This window comes from Ursus maritimus, unplaced genomic scaffold, assembly GCF_017311325.1.
Source record: "Ursus maritimus isolate PB19 unplaced genomic scaffold, ASM1731132v1 scaffold_21, whole genome shotgun sequence".
NCBI classification, from domain to species: domain Eukaryota; kingdom Metazoa; phylum Chordata; class Mammalia; order Carnivora; family Ursidae; genus Ursus; species Ursus maritimus.
Genome location: NW_024424564.1, coordinates 32,943,120 through 32,961,947, shown reverse-complemented (window position 1 = coordinate 32,961,947; position 18,828 = coordinate 32,943,120). Strand labels below are relative to the sequence as shown.

Genomic DNA, 18,828 nt, shown 5'->3' with positions numbered 1-18,828 from the left:
TGCTTACAAATTAGGAATTTAGTTAGGGCTCTTTATTGTTTAGATGCTATAGATAGACTCTTAGGACATTTTGATGTGTCTTTCAAAAATGTATTTTATAGGGTACATATGCGACAGTGTATAAAGGAAGAAGTAAATTGACAGAGAATTTGGTGGCATTAAAAGAGATCCGATTGGAACATGAAGAAGGTGCACCCTGCACAGCTATAAGAGAAGGTAAAATTTGATCTTTGTGAGAAAAATGTACAAAAGAGTTTATATAGAATGTTTTAAACCAAAGCTGCATAACAAGAGTTCATTTTTTTTTAAGTAAAAAGAGCTCAGATACAGATGACTGGGAGATACATTTAGACATTAAAAAAGCTAATATTTAAAGTCAAAATATTTAACAGTATTAATTATTGTATAGGTTATAGTGCAATACTATGAAGTCATTAAAAATTATTGTCATGGATAAATATTTGACATTGGGAAATGTTATATATTATCTGTGGAGAAAAGCAAACTATAAATTGATACACACACAATATAAATACCATGATACCATTTTTTTTTTAAAGCTAGATTATCCAGAAAATGGCTTGAAGCAACTCATGAGCAATTTGGAGGGAAAAAATGGTATCTTAACCTATATCTAAATTAATCTTATAAGTCTCAATAAGTTAATATTTGAGGAAAAAACAGAAGAAAATGTTATGGAGATATTGTAACACTGGGGACAGTTTTAAGTATTAAAAACAAACCCAAAGCCATAAAATAAAAGAAAAAAATTATTCTGTTAAAATTTATACTACAGATCCCATTGGTGAATTTTTGTTTTACGCTTAAGAGAATCTTAAACTCAGTTCATGTGTTAAACTGCAGGTTTTTGTAGTCTGGCTACCACAGACTAATTAACTTTCTTTTCTTTTTTGCAGTTTCACTATTAAAGGATCTAAAACATGCAAATATAGTGACCTTACATGACATTGTTCATACAGATAAATCTTTGACTCTGGTCTTTGAATATCTGGTAAGCATTTAACAAAAATTTAGTATTTACTTTTGCTATAATAAAACATAGGAAATTGAGTTAACAGCTCCAGGGCATTGCTGTTTAGTTATTGGTATTTAATTAAATTACATGTTGTGCATTCAATATCTTTTCTCAAAAAAAACAAAACAAAACAAAAAACAAACCACTTTTAAAAATTAGATACTGTTAAGTAAATCAGCCATGCCTTCTGAGAAGTATGTATCACACAGTAAAGTACTGTATTTTTTCAGGATAAAGACCTAAAACAGTACATGGATGACTGTGGAAACATCATGAGTATGCACAATGTAAAGGTATGTTTTAGTGTGTCATTTTAAATAGCCCTTATATTTTTCAAACATAGAAAGTAACAGGAATATAAAGGAATAGTAATTTAAGAGTTTTCAAAGCATACAAATATGTAGAATGTGGAAACTGCTGCTTAGAATTTCTTCAGGCCTGTTGTTCAGCTTCCTGCCTTGGCTTATTCTTAATGTCCTATTGCTCTATTTTTCACCTACAAGTAAACCGAAGGTACGTTCTTGAATCCTCTGTACTTGAGGTTCTTTTTTGTCAACTCCAGAGAATCGAAGACCTTCTGTGTTTCACATCGCCTTTTCTACCAAAATGCACAAAAAAAGTCTACCATTAGCTTTATAGGAATTGCTTTTTTCAGAGAGTCATTCAGAGCTCTACAGTGCTAATTCCCTTTTCTGAATCATAGCAGATTTCGAAGGCTGAGTAGGAGGTGCAGAAAGTAAAGTACCCAGAGGGTGGGTGACAGAAGCTGGTTTAGGTTATTTTTATAGCACGTAATTTGCCAGAGCTATGCAGCACCATTCTCTTTGACACCTCAGAATTTTTATAAAACCACCAATTCCAGTGCGTTATTTTAATGACACTGTCCCAGATCAGGTTTTTTTGGCGGGTGGGGGTAGATGTTGGTTAATTGTTTTGCCACAATATCAAAATCAAATTGTAAGCCTTAGTAGGCCTGTAAGCGTATGAGGATATATTTATTTTAAATCATTTTCTATAACAAATGGACTATTAATATGTAAAGTTTCTTTTCACTTTATTTTCAGTATTTATTTTCATAGAAATTGTCAGACTAGAAAAATAGGTAGATGCTTCAAACAGAATAATAAATTGTAAAATTCAGAGAACAACTATATAAGGAAAGGCTTTGTATTTTAAAGGATGTGGGTTTTTTTCTTTGACTTTTCTAGGCCAGTTGCTTTTTGTTTACCATAACATGCTTACCAAAGTATATCTTATTATTTGTAAGACTAATTTCTATTCATTTGTTTCTGTAGCTGTTTTTATACCAAATTCTACGTGGTTTGGCATATTGCCACAGAAGAAAGGTATTGCACCGAGACTTGAAACCACAGAACCTACTCATTAATGAAAAAGGAGAATTAAAGCTAGCAGATTTTGGTATGGAATGTATAAGATATTTATAAATAGTTCCAGGTGGTTACATTTATAAGAACAACTGTTGACACTGTGTGATTGCTTTTATGTGAGTTTGGAAATTTTCTCCGTAGCCCACAGAATAAGATACTTGATAAAACTTTGGTAGGTGAGTTATATTCATGAATACCAAAAGGCATCGGTTCTCAGGTATGGTCTTGAGACCCTTGAGCATCCTGAGACCCTTTCAGGGCATCTCCAAAGGTATATATTATCAAAATTATACTAAATGTTACTTGCCTTTTTCACTGTATTAATATTTGCAGTGATGGCCCAAAAGCACTAAGGGATAAAGCTACTGGTTGGTGCTTTAGTATAAGTCAAGGCAGTGGCACCAAATTGTACTTGGTAGTCATTGTGTTCTTCACCACTATATACACTTGGAGGAAAAAAGTGTCAGTTACATATAAAAAGGTATTTGATGAAGCAGTAGTAAAACTTACTAATTTTATTAAATCTCCATCTTTAAGTACGTGTCTTTTTTAGTAGTTTATGTGATGAAATGAGATGTATACATAAAACACATTTGCTGTACATGGAAATACTATGGTTATCTCAAGGAGTAGTGCTTATGTGAGTGCAAACCGAACTAACCCTTTTTTTCAAGGAACATCATTTTTACTTGAAAAAAATGACTGACGGACAAACTACGGGTACTCAGACTTAGGTATATTTGGCACACATTTTCTAGGAAATAAAGTGAACCTACCACTACAAGGAAAACACCTGAAAGTATTTCTTGCCAATAGGAAGGTCTGAGTTTTCAAGCAAAAATTAGATTTTGGAAATCTGAATCTGCCACTTTGAGCTCGATATTTTCCCCATACTTAAAGACTTTACTGGTGAGATGGGTAGTGGTATTAACAAATGGGTTTTGTTGATATGTTTAGAAATCTGTAAGCATTTGGAATATCTATAACCCAGGGAATCGATGTTTTCCAAATGACTAGTATGTACATAATATTACAGAATCATGCATGGGTAAAAGATCCACTTAAAGTGCAAGATAGACCAATGAATTTTAATGTAACAAGAGTATGAGAAGTTTGCTATTATAATTTCAGTTACCACATAATCTTTAAGAAATTAAATCTGATGTAGTGTCAAAGAAGAATATGCACAATATTCAGAAAAGGCTGTTTAAATGCTCTTCCTCTTTCCAATTTCATATCTGTGTGATCTGTGTGAGATCTGATTCTCGTATACTTCAGTCAAAGCAACATATCACAAGAGATTGAATGCAAAAGCAGTTGTGAGAATCTAAGAGTCTTCTTTTAAATTAGATTACAAAACTATGAATAAGAACATTTGTACTAATTTTTATTTTCCTTTAGGAAAAAATCTTTCTCATAAAAGTCATGTTAATACATAAGTGGTGATTTTATTGAATAAGTTTTAAATTTTTCTCAGTTTTTCTAATATGGCAAATATCTATATAAATAAAAGCTGTTTGGGTCCTCATAATTTAAAGATTTTTTAATTATGTTAGTCACCGTACTTTAAATTGTAATAAAAGGGGTCCTGAGACTAAAGAGTTTAAATGCCACTACTGAAAGGTGATTCTTTAATATGCCTGCCACCATGACTTTGTATTTATATGCTTATTAACTAATTAATTAATGCTATTTATGTCTCTCTTTAGCTAACTCAATTTTAATGAGATTACATATTCTTATTGCTTCTAGGAAGTAAATTTTTTTATATTAAAGAAACTTTGTATAGTAGGTTTTTGTTTTTTTTAATATTTCACATTTTGAGAGTTTCAGTACTCTAATAGAAAATGGTTTTAAAAAGCCAGGGCAGTTTTCACAATTAGCACTTAATCATTTTTCATAAGTGCTAATAAGTGATAATAGTAGTTTCACTTTTGGAATATTGCATTAAATTTGAAAATATAAGTGTTTCAAATATTGCTTTGTTAATAACATTAAAAATTCACTAAGTGGTGAGTTCAGGAAATTCCTATACTTTTACTCTTTTAACTTTACTATTTGTTTGAAAGTAGGTTAGTATTTGGTTTTCCTTCCTTAAAAAGGAAATGGGTATAGGTCACATGTGTTTAAACTTAATGAGTTATTTGCATATGCTCACATTATATTGTCTCTTGGGCACAGTTTAGGCTGTTACTTTCCTTAAAATTGTTATTTTCTGTTTTGTTCTGTCTTTTTTTTTTTTTTTTTTTCTGAGCTGCATTTACTGCTTCTTATTCCTTAATCATAAAATGAATAGCAGTGATAGAGAACCCCTGCTTGGCTAATAGAAATGCAAAATGAATGAATGGCAAGGACCATCAAAAATTTACTTTTGGGGGGGAATGCTAGGAGTGCTTTAAATTTTGCTTCTAACAAAGCAAGCAAGCGAATTTTATCTTTTCACAGGCCAACAAGAAATTCTGATTATTCCATGAGATAGTACAGTTTTGTCTCTGCTTTTAGTTATTTTTTATTGGTCGCATAGTAAATATACTTAAGAACTGCCAATAAGAGAGAGTCCTATAACTTTGAGTATTTTATTGTACATTGTTCTTGATCTCTATGAAAATTCTACCCTTTTTCCTGTGATTGATGAAATTCAGATCTAGGCAAATACGAATATAGACAAACATTTTCATTAATAATGGAAAATGGCTTCTGTAATTATACCATATCACAATTAATTTGGTTTGGAAAAGATGATTTCATTTTATAACAATACTGAAATTCTCATTGTGAACCAGGAATCTGTTTGAACAAGCACCCTACTTCAGAATTCTCTCAGGAACAGGAGAGTAAGGTACTGAGGAAACTATAACTTGCAGTTGCTTTGATGCTATACTTATAGGTTATAGAATAAGCAAATTTGTGGCCTGTCTTTTGTTCCCACATAACCCATTATTAATATCAGGAGATATTAGAAAGCTATCCACATCTTGCTAATTACCAAAGTTGGTAGGAAAATAATTTGTTGAACTTACTTTACCAAGTTGGGTTTGGTAGAGTAAGACTTGTAATTAAATAAGATCGTGTCAACATTGTTAAAGTTATACCCTTTAGCTGTTATACTAAACAAAAATAGTATGAATGCTGCCTAGCTATTTAAATTTCTGGTTTTATTTCAGTGCCTTTATCGAGTTTAATAAAGTATTGAATTATCCTTTTATGACATTTTTCATATTTAATATTTTAATCAAATATATAAAGTTACACATAAAAGCTCACAGCCTAAAAATGGATTATTCCTTGTTATTTGAAATAAACTATATGTTAGAATAAATTTATATTTCTTCAGGTATCTTTTATAGTTGCTTCAAGTGATCAGAATTGAATCCAGATCAAGTGGAGGCTTACAGATGCTAAAAACAACTCTCATGCCAGTGGCTCAAGAGATGAAGTTGTAACTCTCGCCTTTATTTCTGAATAATCAGTGATTCCATTTTAAATTGACAAAAGAATGGCACATGGTTTTCATCATTTACATTAATAATAGCCAAAGGCAGCATGGTCCGTTTTATTTAAAATTATCCTTAAATACTTAAAATACACAACAGCAGTGTAATTTAGTCTAAGAAAACTAAAATTGGTATAGCAAATGAAAGTTGGAATCAGGTTAAAAAAAAAAAAAAAAGGTAACAGAAGCCTGTAGCTATAAGTAAAACTCTTTATCTCTGTCTCATGGCCTATTTGGCATTAATTTAAGGTTCCACTTGGAAATAATTTTGGCACTATGATTCATAGAAGGCAAGTTTCTTAGGTTTACATTAACCCAGGCACTGTTACCAGGTGCATTCACATGCATAAAAATAAACATAGTCTCTGATTGTGGAATTGTTACTGTTTAATTGCATAAAGATTTGCTTACTAGACCATGCACACACACACAAAAAAATTCATAAAACTGAGTTTTTAAACTTCAGGAAACTAGAGAATAGCTGTCTCAGACATCCTTGTGACTGAAGTCATGGTGAAGATATGGGTTGGGAAATCCTTGCCATTTTTTAATTGTTTTCTTTTCCCTGTGAAGGGCTAGCCAGAGCCAAGTCAGTTCCCACAAAGACCTACTCCAATGAAGTCGTCACACTGTGGTACCGGCCACCTGATGTGCTTCTCGGTTCCTCAGAGTACTCAACACAGATTGACATGTGGTAAATACATGCAGATGTTATTGCCATTTATAATTTTGAAAGAATGTAGCCATTAACACAGGCATATTGATAGATATTTGACTTTTAGGGAGATATTTTAAAGAGCGAAAATATAAGCAATAATGAAAAGTTTTGACACGAATAAGATCACCTAGGTTTACCAGTTCTATCACTTACAACTACATAATAAGCTTATTCAAATTACTGGACTTGCCTCAGTTTCCTCATTTAAGGAAATGGGAATAGTAACAATAATTACTTTAAAAAGGCTGTTTTGTGGATAATGTTAAGACCAAATGAGCTAATACTTATTAAGCATTTAGAAGAATGTTTAGTACGTCGTAGTTTAAAATAAAATTATTCTTGTCATCATTTAATATTCATAAAAATCCACTTGGTCTTAAGTTGATCTAAGAATAATAAAATATTGCAACCATCTTCCTCATATCCCACTCTGATCATGATATTCCTTTACTCAAATACCTTTGCTGCGTCCCCTTTCATTACCTATAGAGTAAGGTATAATTCATCAATCTGATACTTAATGATCTCCATAAAAACATCTCTAAACTATCTTTTCCAACTTACATTAGACTGTTCCTCTATATGAGTAATCCCTTTTAGCCAAATGGGCTACTCACCATATCTCAAAAATAACCTGGGCTTTCCCACCTTTGCACTTATGTTCATACCAGTCGACCCATCTGGAATGCCTACTGTGCATCTCCTGCCTAGGAACCTTCAAAACACAGCTTTTCATAAATCCTTCCTGAATGCAACCTAGCATCCAATGACAATTCCTTCCTCTGAAATGTGGTTTCATTTATTGACTATATAATGCAATAATAAGTCATACGCTTCCTTCTGTTGTCTTGCATTGAACAATTATATATAATTTTGTGTAACATTTTTTTAAACTTATTTTTTAAATTGTGGTAAAATATACATAACGTAGTTTACCATTTTAACCACATTTTCTACAGTTCTTTGGCGTTAGGTACATTCACATTGTTGTGTAACCTTAACACTCCAGAACTTTTTTCATCTTGCAAAACTGAAACCTCATACTCATTAGACAACTCCCCATTTCCTCCTTCCTTCAGCCACTGGCAACCACCATTCTACTTTCTGTCTCTGTGAGTTTGACATTTCTAAGCACCTCATATGAGTAGACTGATTACAGTATTTGTCCTTTTGTGACTGGTTTATTTCACCTAGCATAAATGTCTTCAAGTTTCATCCATGTTGTTAAGATACTTGACTTTACGTGTCAGAATTGCTTTCATTTTTAGACTGAGTAATCATTGCATATGTATGCTACATTTTGTTTATCCGTTTGTCAGTGGGCATATGGGTTGTTTCTACCTTTTGGCTGTTAAGAGTAATGCTGCTGTGGACATAAGTGACAAATACGTCTTTGAGACTCTGCTTTCAGTTCTTTTGGGTATATACTTAGGAGTAGAATTGCTGGATCATATGGCAATTCTATTTTAAATTATTTTGAGGGACAACCATACTGTTTTCAATAGTGGCTTCATCATTGTAACTTTTTGTATACCATTTTAGTATGTAAAATTTTACATACAGTGGTTAGATTGTGAGTCCTTTAATGGGAGGGACTGTGTCTTAAGGGTATTCACACAGATTCTAGACGATAGTATTCATTCACTGAATCTCCATCCGTTTCTTTTCCTTCTCACACACTTGTGTACACTCACCACCCTGCACTTGTATGTTCTATCTCTGCTTCCTGCATAAAAGTTTCTTGAATCATTTGCTTCTCCCTATCCCTGCTACCCACTATCTAAGACATAATAGGCATTAAATCACTGTTAACTATTGGTATGTTTTTCTTCAAGGGTCATGCAGAGGAGAGCTGGACATTTTTAAGGCAGGGCAGAGGAGGGGAGATGGAGGAGTGGATATAACAATATAAAAGTTGAGACAAATAGGATACATATTAACAAATTAGTTGGAGCTGAAAATAATCTCTATAGTATGTTTTCTAGCAGGCTAATACAAAATTCTCCATCTCCAGAGGGTACTCTTAAGGAAAAGATAATTGTCCTTCATAATATGTAAATAGATTGCTCATCATTTTTTTTATGATATATCTTAAAGGGGTGTTGGTTGCATTTTCTTTGAAATGGCTTCTGGAAGACCTCTGTTTCCAGGATCAACCGTGGAAGATGAGCTGCACTTAATTTTCCGACTGCTAGGTAACAGATATTTTCCCAGTAATTTGTTTTCTGCCATTGTGACTAGCTAGATAAGATTATATATTTTAAAAAAATATATTTAAAAATTTGGTACTGAGACTAACTAACATGGATAGCTGTTATAAGAATTATAATTAGTTAATTATAATTATACCTGGCTGGCTCTGTCAGTGGAGCATGTGACTTAATCTCCGGGTTGTAAGTTTGAGCCCCATGCTGGGTGTAGAGATTACTTAAAAATAAAATCTTTAAAAAAAAAAAAAAAAAAACCAACCTGATTACAAAGAAAAGAATTATAATCAGCATAATTATAAAAATAGAGCCTTCTGTGTAACTTCTTTTCATTTACTAAGTTCTGCCTTTGCATTAAAAATTGTATGCAAGAACAAAGAGAAATATTATCGAAAATTGACCTTTAGCATATTATTGGGAAATATTTCTAGATTAGGCATCATCGTTTTTATGGCATCATTGCAGAGTCCCAAAAAAGTTGATATGTCTTTACTATTTCTATCATTTTGCTTTCAGTTGAAATAATAAAATCAGCTACTAAATGTAAATTGTTCTTTGACACTTTCTTAGTTCTCCTTATTTATGTGTTTGTGTATATATAAATTTTTATATATTTACACATTTTTATTTTTTTTTAAATTCAGGAACACCATCTCAGGAAACTTGGCCAGGTGTTTCTTCAAATGATGAGTTTAAGAACTACAACTTTCCAAAATACAAACCACAGCCTCTCATTAACCATGCACCCAGGTATTTTTTTCTTTAAGTTAAAGGGGGAAAACCCACATCATTCTTTCCAGTCTTTTGAAGCATTAGCCATAGTAAGGATTCAGGGAAAAATATATAATATACATACAGAGTTCTTAAATATTTTAGGATCTGATTTAGATGAATTTCTTCCTTCCTTTTGTCAGATTAATGTTATAATTCAGAGACCAAGATATATAAATCACAGAATTGAGCTATAAATAAAATGAATATAGAACATCCATATTAGAATTCTAGAGTGTATGTAGATTGTTCCCTTTGTCAGAAAGAAGACATTGGTTAATGCTGTATTCAGTACCTTGAAGGCCATGATGAAATTTTTGTTTTGCCTCCTACAGAATTATTCTGTATTTACTTACAAAAATCTAAGAAAGTGTTAAAAGTAAAATCTTGACTCTGACCCAAGGTGACCCGTCAGTATTTGGCCAATGTTAATGACATGATTTGTGTTTGAAGAATGTAAACTCTTTCTGACCCCTCATATCCTAAATGTTAGCCATTTCATTAAAGTTTCTCAGATCTACCCCCAGATCCATTTAAAACCCCCATTAAAATTTCAGTTAGAACATTTCTACTTACTGAAATGTAAAAATTCCATAAGTAACAAAGAATAACCCCTTTGACTGTGTTTTTTCATGTGTCCTTAAAAAAAATAGAGTATACCCAGATACCAAATAAGGTCAGTGTTTTAACGTTTTAATCAAAAAAGCCATTCACATTGCTCACGAGCTAACACACTTGGCTCTAGTTCCATTTATTCTCAAGCTAGAGAGAGTAGAAAAACAGTTCTGATACCAAAAATATTTTTAAAGTATTTATATGAATTGATGTTCTTATTGTTACTATAGCAACTAGTAACATTCTAAGTAGACTTGCTTAGGAAGAATAATACTATGTGCAGGGCTTTGTGTGTGTGTCTCTTCCTTCTAAGTAGCATAAATCCTATTTTTGTCATTTATATGTTGCTTGCTATTGTAATGTCCAGTGCAGAAGGTTGAAGCTCTTCTTTAAAGCAGGTTCTCCATGACCTTAGCCCCTAGTTTGTGCCCAAAGAGCTCTGGATATTTGTCAGAACGGCAAACTACAAAGGATTAGAAGAGTCTGGAGAATGTCTAGGCCACAGCATCCACAGTACTCACTAAGAACACTTGGGAGAGTATTTCTTTATTCGTAATTGTACTTTTGCCAGTGAAAGGCATGCAAAATAGAACCTGTGCTTTCTGATCAAGAGATTATCCCATTAAAATAGTCCCCAAATCCTCTACTACTTATTAAATGAATTTCATCACTATAATTATCTATCTTTATTGACTACCTCATTGATTTTGTAGCCCAATTTTTAATTAAGTTTTATGATGTCATTGTGGCATATTTAAATGGAACTTTATAGGTTCTAGTACCCCGGTCTCAGTAGACTACCCTGTAAAAATGTGTTGAATGAGTCATCTGTGTTTATTGTGAGCCACAGTGATAGATTTGGGGTCACTTTCACCTATACAATAAGAAAATGACGCTTTTGTATCTTGCCTGTAGCAGAACACTATGAAAATGATACACTTAAGCTTTTGTGATAATAGGGGTTACTTTGAGACAGAATGGTGATTTTGAAAAATTCTTTAATTATCTGATTTGTTCTTCATTATTGAAAATTTGAGCCAAAGCCGTTTTTTATAGTTTCTTCTTCAGCAAGTGGCAAGATAGGTCTTTTAAGGATAAAACAGATTTGAGTCTATTTGAAAGCAACAAAAGTGGCTATTTTAGAGCACTTGAAGTTAGCAGATTAAAACACTTGGAAAATAGTTTTATTTGAAAAGTTCCCGTCAGCTAAGATAAAAGAATAAATTGCTACTTGTTTTTTGTTTTTAGATTAGACTCTGAGGGAATCGAGTTAATAACAAAGTTTCTTCAGGTATGTTACATCTTACTTTGTAATCACTAAGCCGCAGTTTCTCTGTATCTGTAGAATGGAATCAGTAATACCTGCCTAAAGTATTTGTCATGACAGTTAAATAAGATTATTTATGGTAGTATCTGGCATGCTTAAGGCATATGCTTAAGTAAAATAATAATAAATGATGGTTTCTCTTAATGTGTATGGGTCTCTCACTGTGACCTAGAACATTCTGAGGTAGTCACCTTCTGGCATTGATCAACTTATGTCCAGGCCATGTTCTCTGCAATTCATAATCTCTTATGTTCTTTTTTTTCCTTATACTTACAGCCTTATAGGCTACAGCACCTACAAATACCATTCATATCTTCTATTCAAAGCAGTAAGAAGAGAAGATAAGGGTGTCAGCCATAATAGTCCCCTTGTATCTGGAAAGCAAAGGCTTTTCCAGAAACCCCTGCAAAGCTTCTTCCTAAGTCTTGTTGGCCAGAACATTAATTGTAAGAGAGGCTGGGAATTGGGGAGCAAGATTGTTATTATAATTAGCCTAAACTTAAAACAGTCATGATTCATGATTGATCTGCTGGATTTGGAAACACGGACACCTTAAACAAATCTCATCAAGGAAAAAAAGGAAATGGATATCCAATAGGTAATTTAATAATATCTGTCATAAAAGTATTGGATATATTTCCAGTGATCCTTTGGTGTTCATGAGGAAAAGGAACACCAAAGGTCAGATATTTTAGTTTTTTATCACTTCAGAAAATACAGGAAATCTAAATTTTTAGTGAAGAGCCAGCTTCATCTTGGAAGTTTGGAACTGAGATGTAGTCATTACTACATAATCTCAATAGCAACTCACATTAGAGTATATCTGGCGTACTCCAAGTTCGTTCTTAAAAAGCAGTCATTGTATTACAAATAATAAGATAAAAATAGCTCTAAATGCTAATCTGCCTCCCCTCATAATGTTTAGAGAAAAAGTTAATGAAGCAGTTCTTTGCTTTTTCACAGTACGAATCTAAGAAAAGGGTTTCAGCAGAAGAGGCCATGAAACATGTATACTTTCGAAGTCTGGGACCAAGAATACATACTTTACCTGAAAGTAAGAGAAATTCTAACGTCCCCCTGGCCCCATTTTCATTTGTCCAGTGTTGGAGACTGGGGTGAATTAGGGGTTTAGGAAGAGATTATGGTCGGTTTTTAAGCATAACATTTTAGTCTTTTTGTAACCAGATCAGAATTCCTTGAAGGGAAGTGTGTGTTATTTGCATATGTTTTCATTTGTTTCTTTTTCTTTTTTTTTTTAAGACTTTTTTATTTTAGAGAGAGAGAGTGAGTGAGAATGTGCTCCTGTAAGTAGGGGAGGGACAAAGGGAGAGAATCTTCAAGCAGACTTCCTGCTGAGCGCAGAGCCTAACATGGAGCTGGAGTGGGGCTTGACCCCACAACCCATGAGAACTTGGCCCGAGCTGAAAGCAAGAGTCGGGACGCCCAACCGACTGAGCCATTCAGGCACCCCTTAATTTGTTTCTTTTAATACTGAGCACATTGCCACTGCTCTGTAAGAAATCAATAGTACTTAGGCATGGGTTATTAATCTTATTAGACTTAAATTGGAAAATGCCATCTGATGATAGACATTGTCATTAGGCCTAATCTGGATTGCGTTGATTCAGAGTTTCTAAAAATGGATTTCAGGCAGAGAGTAATGAAGCACAACTGAAACATAAAATTGTTTTCTTGTGAAAGTAGATTTCCTTTTCAAGATATAAAGATGATTTTTCTTTGCTATGGTCACTCTGACTTTACTGTCCTCATGACAGTGGTGAGTGTATTGTCAGTCCCTAAAAGAGCTGATTTCTCATGCCTGAGTTAACTGCTTCATTTTACTCATCACCCCCTTTTAAAAGATTACCCCAACATTTTACTTTAAAACTGAGGAAGGTGAATGGGGAATTAGAATATTTAGGAACTGAGATTCCAAAAGCTTTCATTAATTTCCCATTCTCATTTATAACTAAAAAATATTGATTCATTGAGGTTTGCTAATTGAGATCAAGAATCCTTAAGACTTTTCACTTAGAACTTAACTGGATATTTTTTAATGAAAGATTACCTCTCTAGCAGAGATTGGAAATGAGAGAGATGAATTATGAGTGTTTTTTTAAGATGATATTTACATTTCATTATTAATACCAAGTTTCATTGTTTGAGGTAGGCAATTATGGTTGTGTACAAACCTATGGTTTTTTTCTGAAAATCTGCAGTTATTTTGAGACCCTGATACCTTCATGCCATTATAAGGAGACAGATAAAGGACAGAGAGAATAAAAATCAAGAAATACCTTTTGATTAGGTCTTATAACCCCAGTAAGTCCTAGAAAGAGAGTGTATATTCTCTATATGTACATATTCGAGGAGAAACATATTGGAAGCATTATTCAAAGCAGAGTTGTAGGGGAAGGTTCTGAGGGGAGATTATTTTATTTGGTTTTCTTCTCAAAACATGGGAACAAAGGGGAAGATAGTTCAGTAGGGCTTTAACCTTGTGAATGTAGCATAAATGTTTCATGTTGAATCAATACACATTTTTAAACATTCTGTCTATAGTTGGGTTATATTTGTTTTAATAATGTTAGACCTTCACCTGATAGTTTTTGTCTATGCATTTTAGGTGTATCAATATTCAGTTTGAAAGAGATTCAGTTGCAAAAGGACCCGGGTTTTCGAAATTCTTCTTATCCAGAGACAGGTGTGTTTGTCATAAACCATTTCACGTGTCGATCATGAAATATTGCGTGGAACCAAGTTTTTGGTTTATAAATTGATCAGTAAGATCATTGATGTAAAAACCAATGTACAGTGCATTCCACAACTGTATGTTTAGCATTGCACGTACTCACTTTTCTGTATGATGTGGGCAGCTCAGTAATTCTTCCAAGAGAAATCTGACTCAGTCAAGTCAGGGATCCTGAAAGCTGCAGATGGCACAAAGACCTTTTACAAGTGGCCTGGCTTGATCACTGCACACGCCATCCCTGGTACCTGAGGCAGAAGACACATCTTGTGCTTCCCTAGTCTTCAGGTTCTTCACTGCGAAGCATAGAAGCTGTAGACTGACCCCATCAACAAAAGGGTCATTTAAGACAGTGCTGATCACTCTTATCGTGGAACATTAGTTTTTGCTGGTGGGAACATTAGCTTCCTAGAGTCACCAAATACTGTATGTGGGATAAAACTGAACCTTGAACTGCCTCATAAAATGACTTTATATTTTAGGACATGGGAAGAACAGAAGACAGAGCATGCTCTTTTAAGTCTGATAAAATGGTTTCAAGCCCAGCCCCCAGCCTTTCTTATCAATCAAGGACTCAGATCTGAAGGCAATTATTTCTTTTGGTGGACTTGGAATCTCCGTTTGTCTACACTGTCCTCTTCACAGTGGAGTCTTTTTATTTCAGACCTACAGATTGTTTTTATATTTGTTGTCACAGTGTGACAATTTTTTTGTACAGTTGGTTTTAAGGTCTTCTCTGCCATTAGAGCCAGTAGGTTACAGCTGTTGATGTAACTGTAGCTGCAATTTTTGTGCAGGACTGAGAAACACAGTGCATTATTTATTGCGGAATCATTGCTGCTAAATAACTACTGTCTGTTTATTTAACACAACAGTTACATGCCTGAAGAAGTTGCAGTGGCTTTATTAGATGTGAATGCATCTGTTTCTCCTCACGAATTGTTTTACTGCTGCATTTCTTGTTTGTTTTTAAAATTAAACTGCAGTGTTTCCTGGAATGTAAATTTAGCTTTGCTTAACAGTAAAGTAAGTGAGCCATCTTGAACACTCTAAGTTCATGCTATATAATTTTTTATTGAACATCCTCAAGTAGAGTAGCTAAGAAATTGATGAGCACATTATGTTTAGGAAAGCATGTGATGCAGAAGTTGATTCAAGCAAGTGAATACCTGACATTATGGGGATCTTACATTAGATACCAGTAAGTTAAAGCACCAAAATTATTTATTTTTACCTTTCCTCATTTTAGAAATATTTACTGCATATTATTGGATATGTGTATACTAATACACTTACCTATTTTACATTGTGCTTTAATTTAGTTAAAACTAAACCATACAAGTCCAGTGAAATATGTGAGGTCTTGTTTTCGTCTTAAATACAATTCTTTTATTAGAAGGGATGATACTACTTTGGGGAGCCATTTATTTCATTTTGGGGGGGCTGTGTGTATAAATATGTTTTAATAACATTCACTTGGAATCAGCTAAAAGCTGTAATATGTCTTTGAAATGAGCCATGATAAATACAAACAAGAGAAACGAGAACTTAGAGGATTGTTTTAAGGCATCGTAGGTATTAATGTGTTTATCAGAGATAGTAAATATTACAGTTTCAATTATGCATCTCTTTGAACATCATAAAGACACCTTGGTGTTGGTAAGTGTTTTAAGCATTTGTGTTAAGTTTTAAGGACTATTTGTTTATTTAGTGCATCTTACAAACTACAAATCTTTAATTGGTATATTTTGAAATGGTCATGTAAATTTTTGGCTTATATATCATGAAAATAATCATAACTTAATTTTTTTTTCCTGATATTCACTGTAAAACATTCAGGGGTCCTACCATTTCTGTTCAGGAAATCTTGTAGTTTATTGTTATTTAACAGTATTAAGTGAATTTTTGTATATTTCATTTTAACTTTATTTGTGAATAGTGATTGTGGCATGTTTGGGTGTTATTTTAATATTTCATGATACAGAAATTTTAATTTTTAAAAAAAACTTTCTGGAAGAAACAGATTCATGTGTAATGGTGAATATTGGACCACTACTGCTTTTCACATTTGTAAATTGGTTTTATGTTAAACCCTGTAGCCTAACAAACTGCTGTTATTTCTAACTGACAGACATGTATTAATATTGTACTTTGAAGGTTATAAATATTATGTGGAAATTCCTCCATTTTGTTTTGAAATTTATAATAACAAAATCTTCATGTTGTTAAAATGTGGTTTTGTTGAGTCACAGTTCTTTCTGGGGGAAGAAGGCTGTGTAGAATGGGGTCATTTTCCTTTATGGGTTTCATTTTTAAGATCATGAAGTCTCACTGTGCCAGTAATGATATTTAATTTGTATTTGTGCTGGCCATTCATTTAATAATCTCTCCTGTGATTTTATAGGATAGTACTTAATTATAAAGCTGTCAGATTTTTCATTTCTTATGTTATATAAGTGATGTTTTGCAAATTTCATAGTTATCCATAAGTTTGATATTCTTGCATATAAAAGATGAAGAAATATATCCAGTAGTTATATAAAATTCTTCTTCCTAGGAAGTCCTAGGGATGTTTCTTCATTTTATTAAGGAATTTGATATATTTTTTTTGATACTTGAGCACCACCATTCAGATCCTGAAAACTTTGCAATGAAGACAATTGAAACTCAGAAATTTTGAACCATGAACACTTAGGATTCATCTTAAACTGACATGGTCCTAAAGGTAAGAGAGGATGCCTTTTTTGTTTTCCTTCCAAATGGTGTTGACACACATTGAATATGTCAGTCTAGGTGTATAGAAGAGTTTCCGTTCTGATGCTTTATTACATGTGAAAGACTGCTTGTTAACATGTTATAATAATCTATCTTTTGGATCCAGAACAATTCATGAAGTGTTTTTTTTTTTTTTGTATGCTTCTGTTTTTATGGGGTTTTTTTAATTTGCCATTTTTATCATTTTAAGTATATAGTTTAGTGGCATTAATTAGACTGTTGTACAGCAATTACCACTATCTTTTTCCAAAATTTTTCATCTCCAAACAAATGCTATACCCATTAAGAAACCCTCCCTCATTTTCCCCTCCCCACAGCCCCGGTAACCTCTAATATATAGGCATAACTCCTTCTACTGTGCCGCACTTTATTGTGCTTTGCAGATACTGCAGTTTTTAATAAATTGAAGGTTTGTTGCAACCCTGCCGGCGCCGTTTTTCCAGCTGCATTTGCTAATTTTGTGTCTCTGTGTTACATTTGGTAATTCTCACAGTATTTCAAATTCTATTATTGTATTTGTTATGCTGATTTGTGATTAGTGATTCTTGATATTACCACTGTAATTGTTTTGGGGGTGCCACAAATCACACCCATGCAAGACAGTGAACTTAATTCATAAATGCTGTGTGTGTTCTTACTGGTCCACCAACAGGCTATTCCCCCATCTCTCTCCCTCTCCTCAGGCCTCCCTATTCCCTGAGACACAATACTGAAATTAGGCCAATTAATAACCCTACAATGGCCTGTAATTGTTCAAGTGAAAGGAAGAGTCACATATTTCTGAGTTTAAATTAAAGCTAGAAATAATTTAAGCTTAGTTGGGAAGGCATGTCAAAAGCCAACATAGGCTGAAAGCTAGACCTCTTGCTCCAGTTAGCCAAGCTGTGAATGCAAAGGAACAGTTCTTGAAGGAAATTAAAAGAGCTACTCCAGTGAACACATAAATGATAAAGTGAAACAAACTTATTGCTGATATAGAGAAAGTTTTATTGGTTTGGGTAGAAGATCAAATCAGCTACAACATTCCCTTAAGCCAAAACCTAATCCAGAGCAAAGCCCTCTCTCTCTCTTCAGTTCTTTGAAGGCTGAGAGAGGTGAAGAAGCTGCAGGAGAAAAGTTTGAAGCTTAACAGAGTTTGGTTCATGAGGTTAAAGGAAAGAAGATGTCTGCATAACATAAAAGTGCAAGATGAAGCATCAAGTTATCCAGAAGATCTAGGTAAGATAGTTAATGGAAGTGGCTACATTAAACAGATTTTCAATGTGGGCAAAATAGCTTTCTCTTGGAAGAAGATGCCATCACATCTCATAGCTAGAAAGGAGAAGTCGGTGCTTGGCTTCAAAGTTTCAAAAGATTGGGGTGCCCAGATGGCTCAGTCAGTTGAGGATCTGACTTTTGATTTTTGGCTCAGGTCATGATCTCAGGGCTGTGGAATTGGGCCCAGCATTGGGCTCCACTCTTGGTGGAGAGTCTGTTTCTTACTTTCTCTCCCTCCCCTATCCCCCCCCTACAAAATAAATAAATCTTAAAAAAAAAAAAAAAAAAAGGCTCTCTTAGTAGAGACTAATGCAGCTGATGACTGTAAGTTGAAGCCACTGCTCGTTGACCATACTGAAAACCCTAAGGCCCTTAAGAATTATGCTAAATCTACTTTCTCTGTGCTCTGTCAATGAAACAACAAAGCCTGGATGAGAGCACATCTCTTTATAGCATGATTTACTGAATATTTTAAGCCTGCTGTTCAGGAAA

At 33.6% G+C, this 18,828-nt stretch overlaps 1 protein-coding gene across 1 annotated transcript in view; it reads left to right on the top strand.

Annotated features, from left to right (window-relative positions):
• Positions 1-16,485, top strand: part of CDK17 (cyclin dependent kinase 17) — a 110,723-nt gene extending 94,238 nt beyond the window's left edge. The window contains exons 7-17 of the mRNA XM_040637343.1: positions 102-216; positions 918-1,012; positions 1,267-1,329; positions 2,332-2,455; positions 6,491-6,611; positions 8,733-8,830; positions 9,487-9,592; positions 11,477-11,519; positions 12,519-12,609; positions 14,182-14,259; positions 14,787-16,485. Coding sequence (XP_040493277.1) covers positions 102-216; positions 918-1,012; positions 1,267-1,329; positions 2,332-2,455; positions 6,491-6,611; positions 8,733-8,830; positions 9,487-9,592; positions 11,477-11,519; positions 12,519-12,609; positions 14,182-14,259; positions 14,787-14,824 — 972 coding nt within the window. The 3' untranslated portion in view covers positions 14,825-16,485. The remainder of the gene's footprint in view (positions 1-101; positions 217-917; positions 1,013-1,266; positions 1,330-2,331; positions 2,456-6,490; positions 6,612-8,732; positions 8,831-9,486; positions 9,593-11,476; positions 11,520-12,518; positions 12,610-14,181; positions 14,260-14,786) is intronic.
• The last annotated feature ends 2,343 nt before the right edge of the window (positions 16,486-18,828 follow it).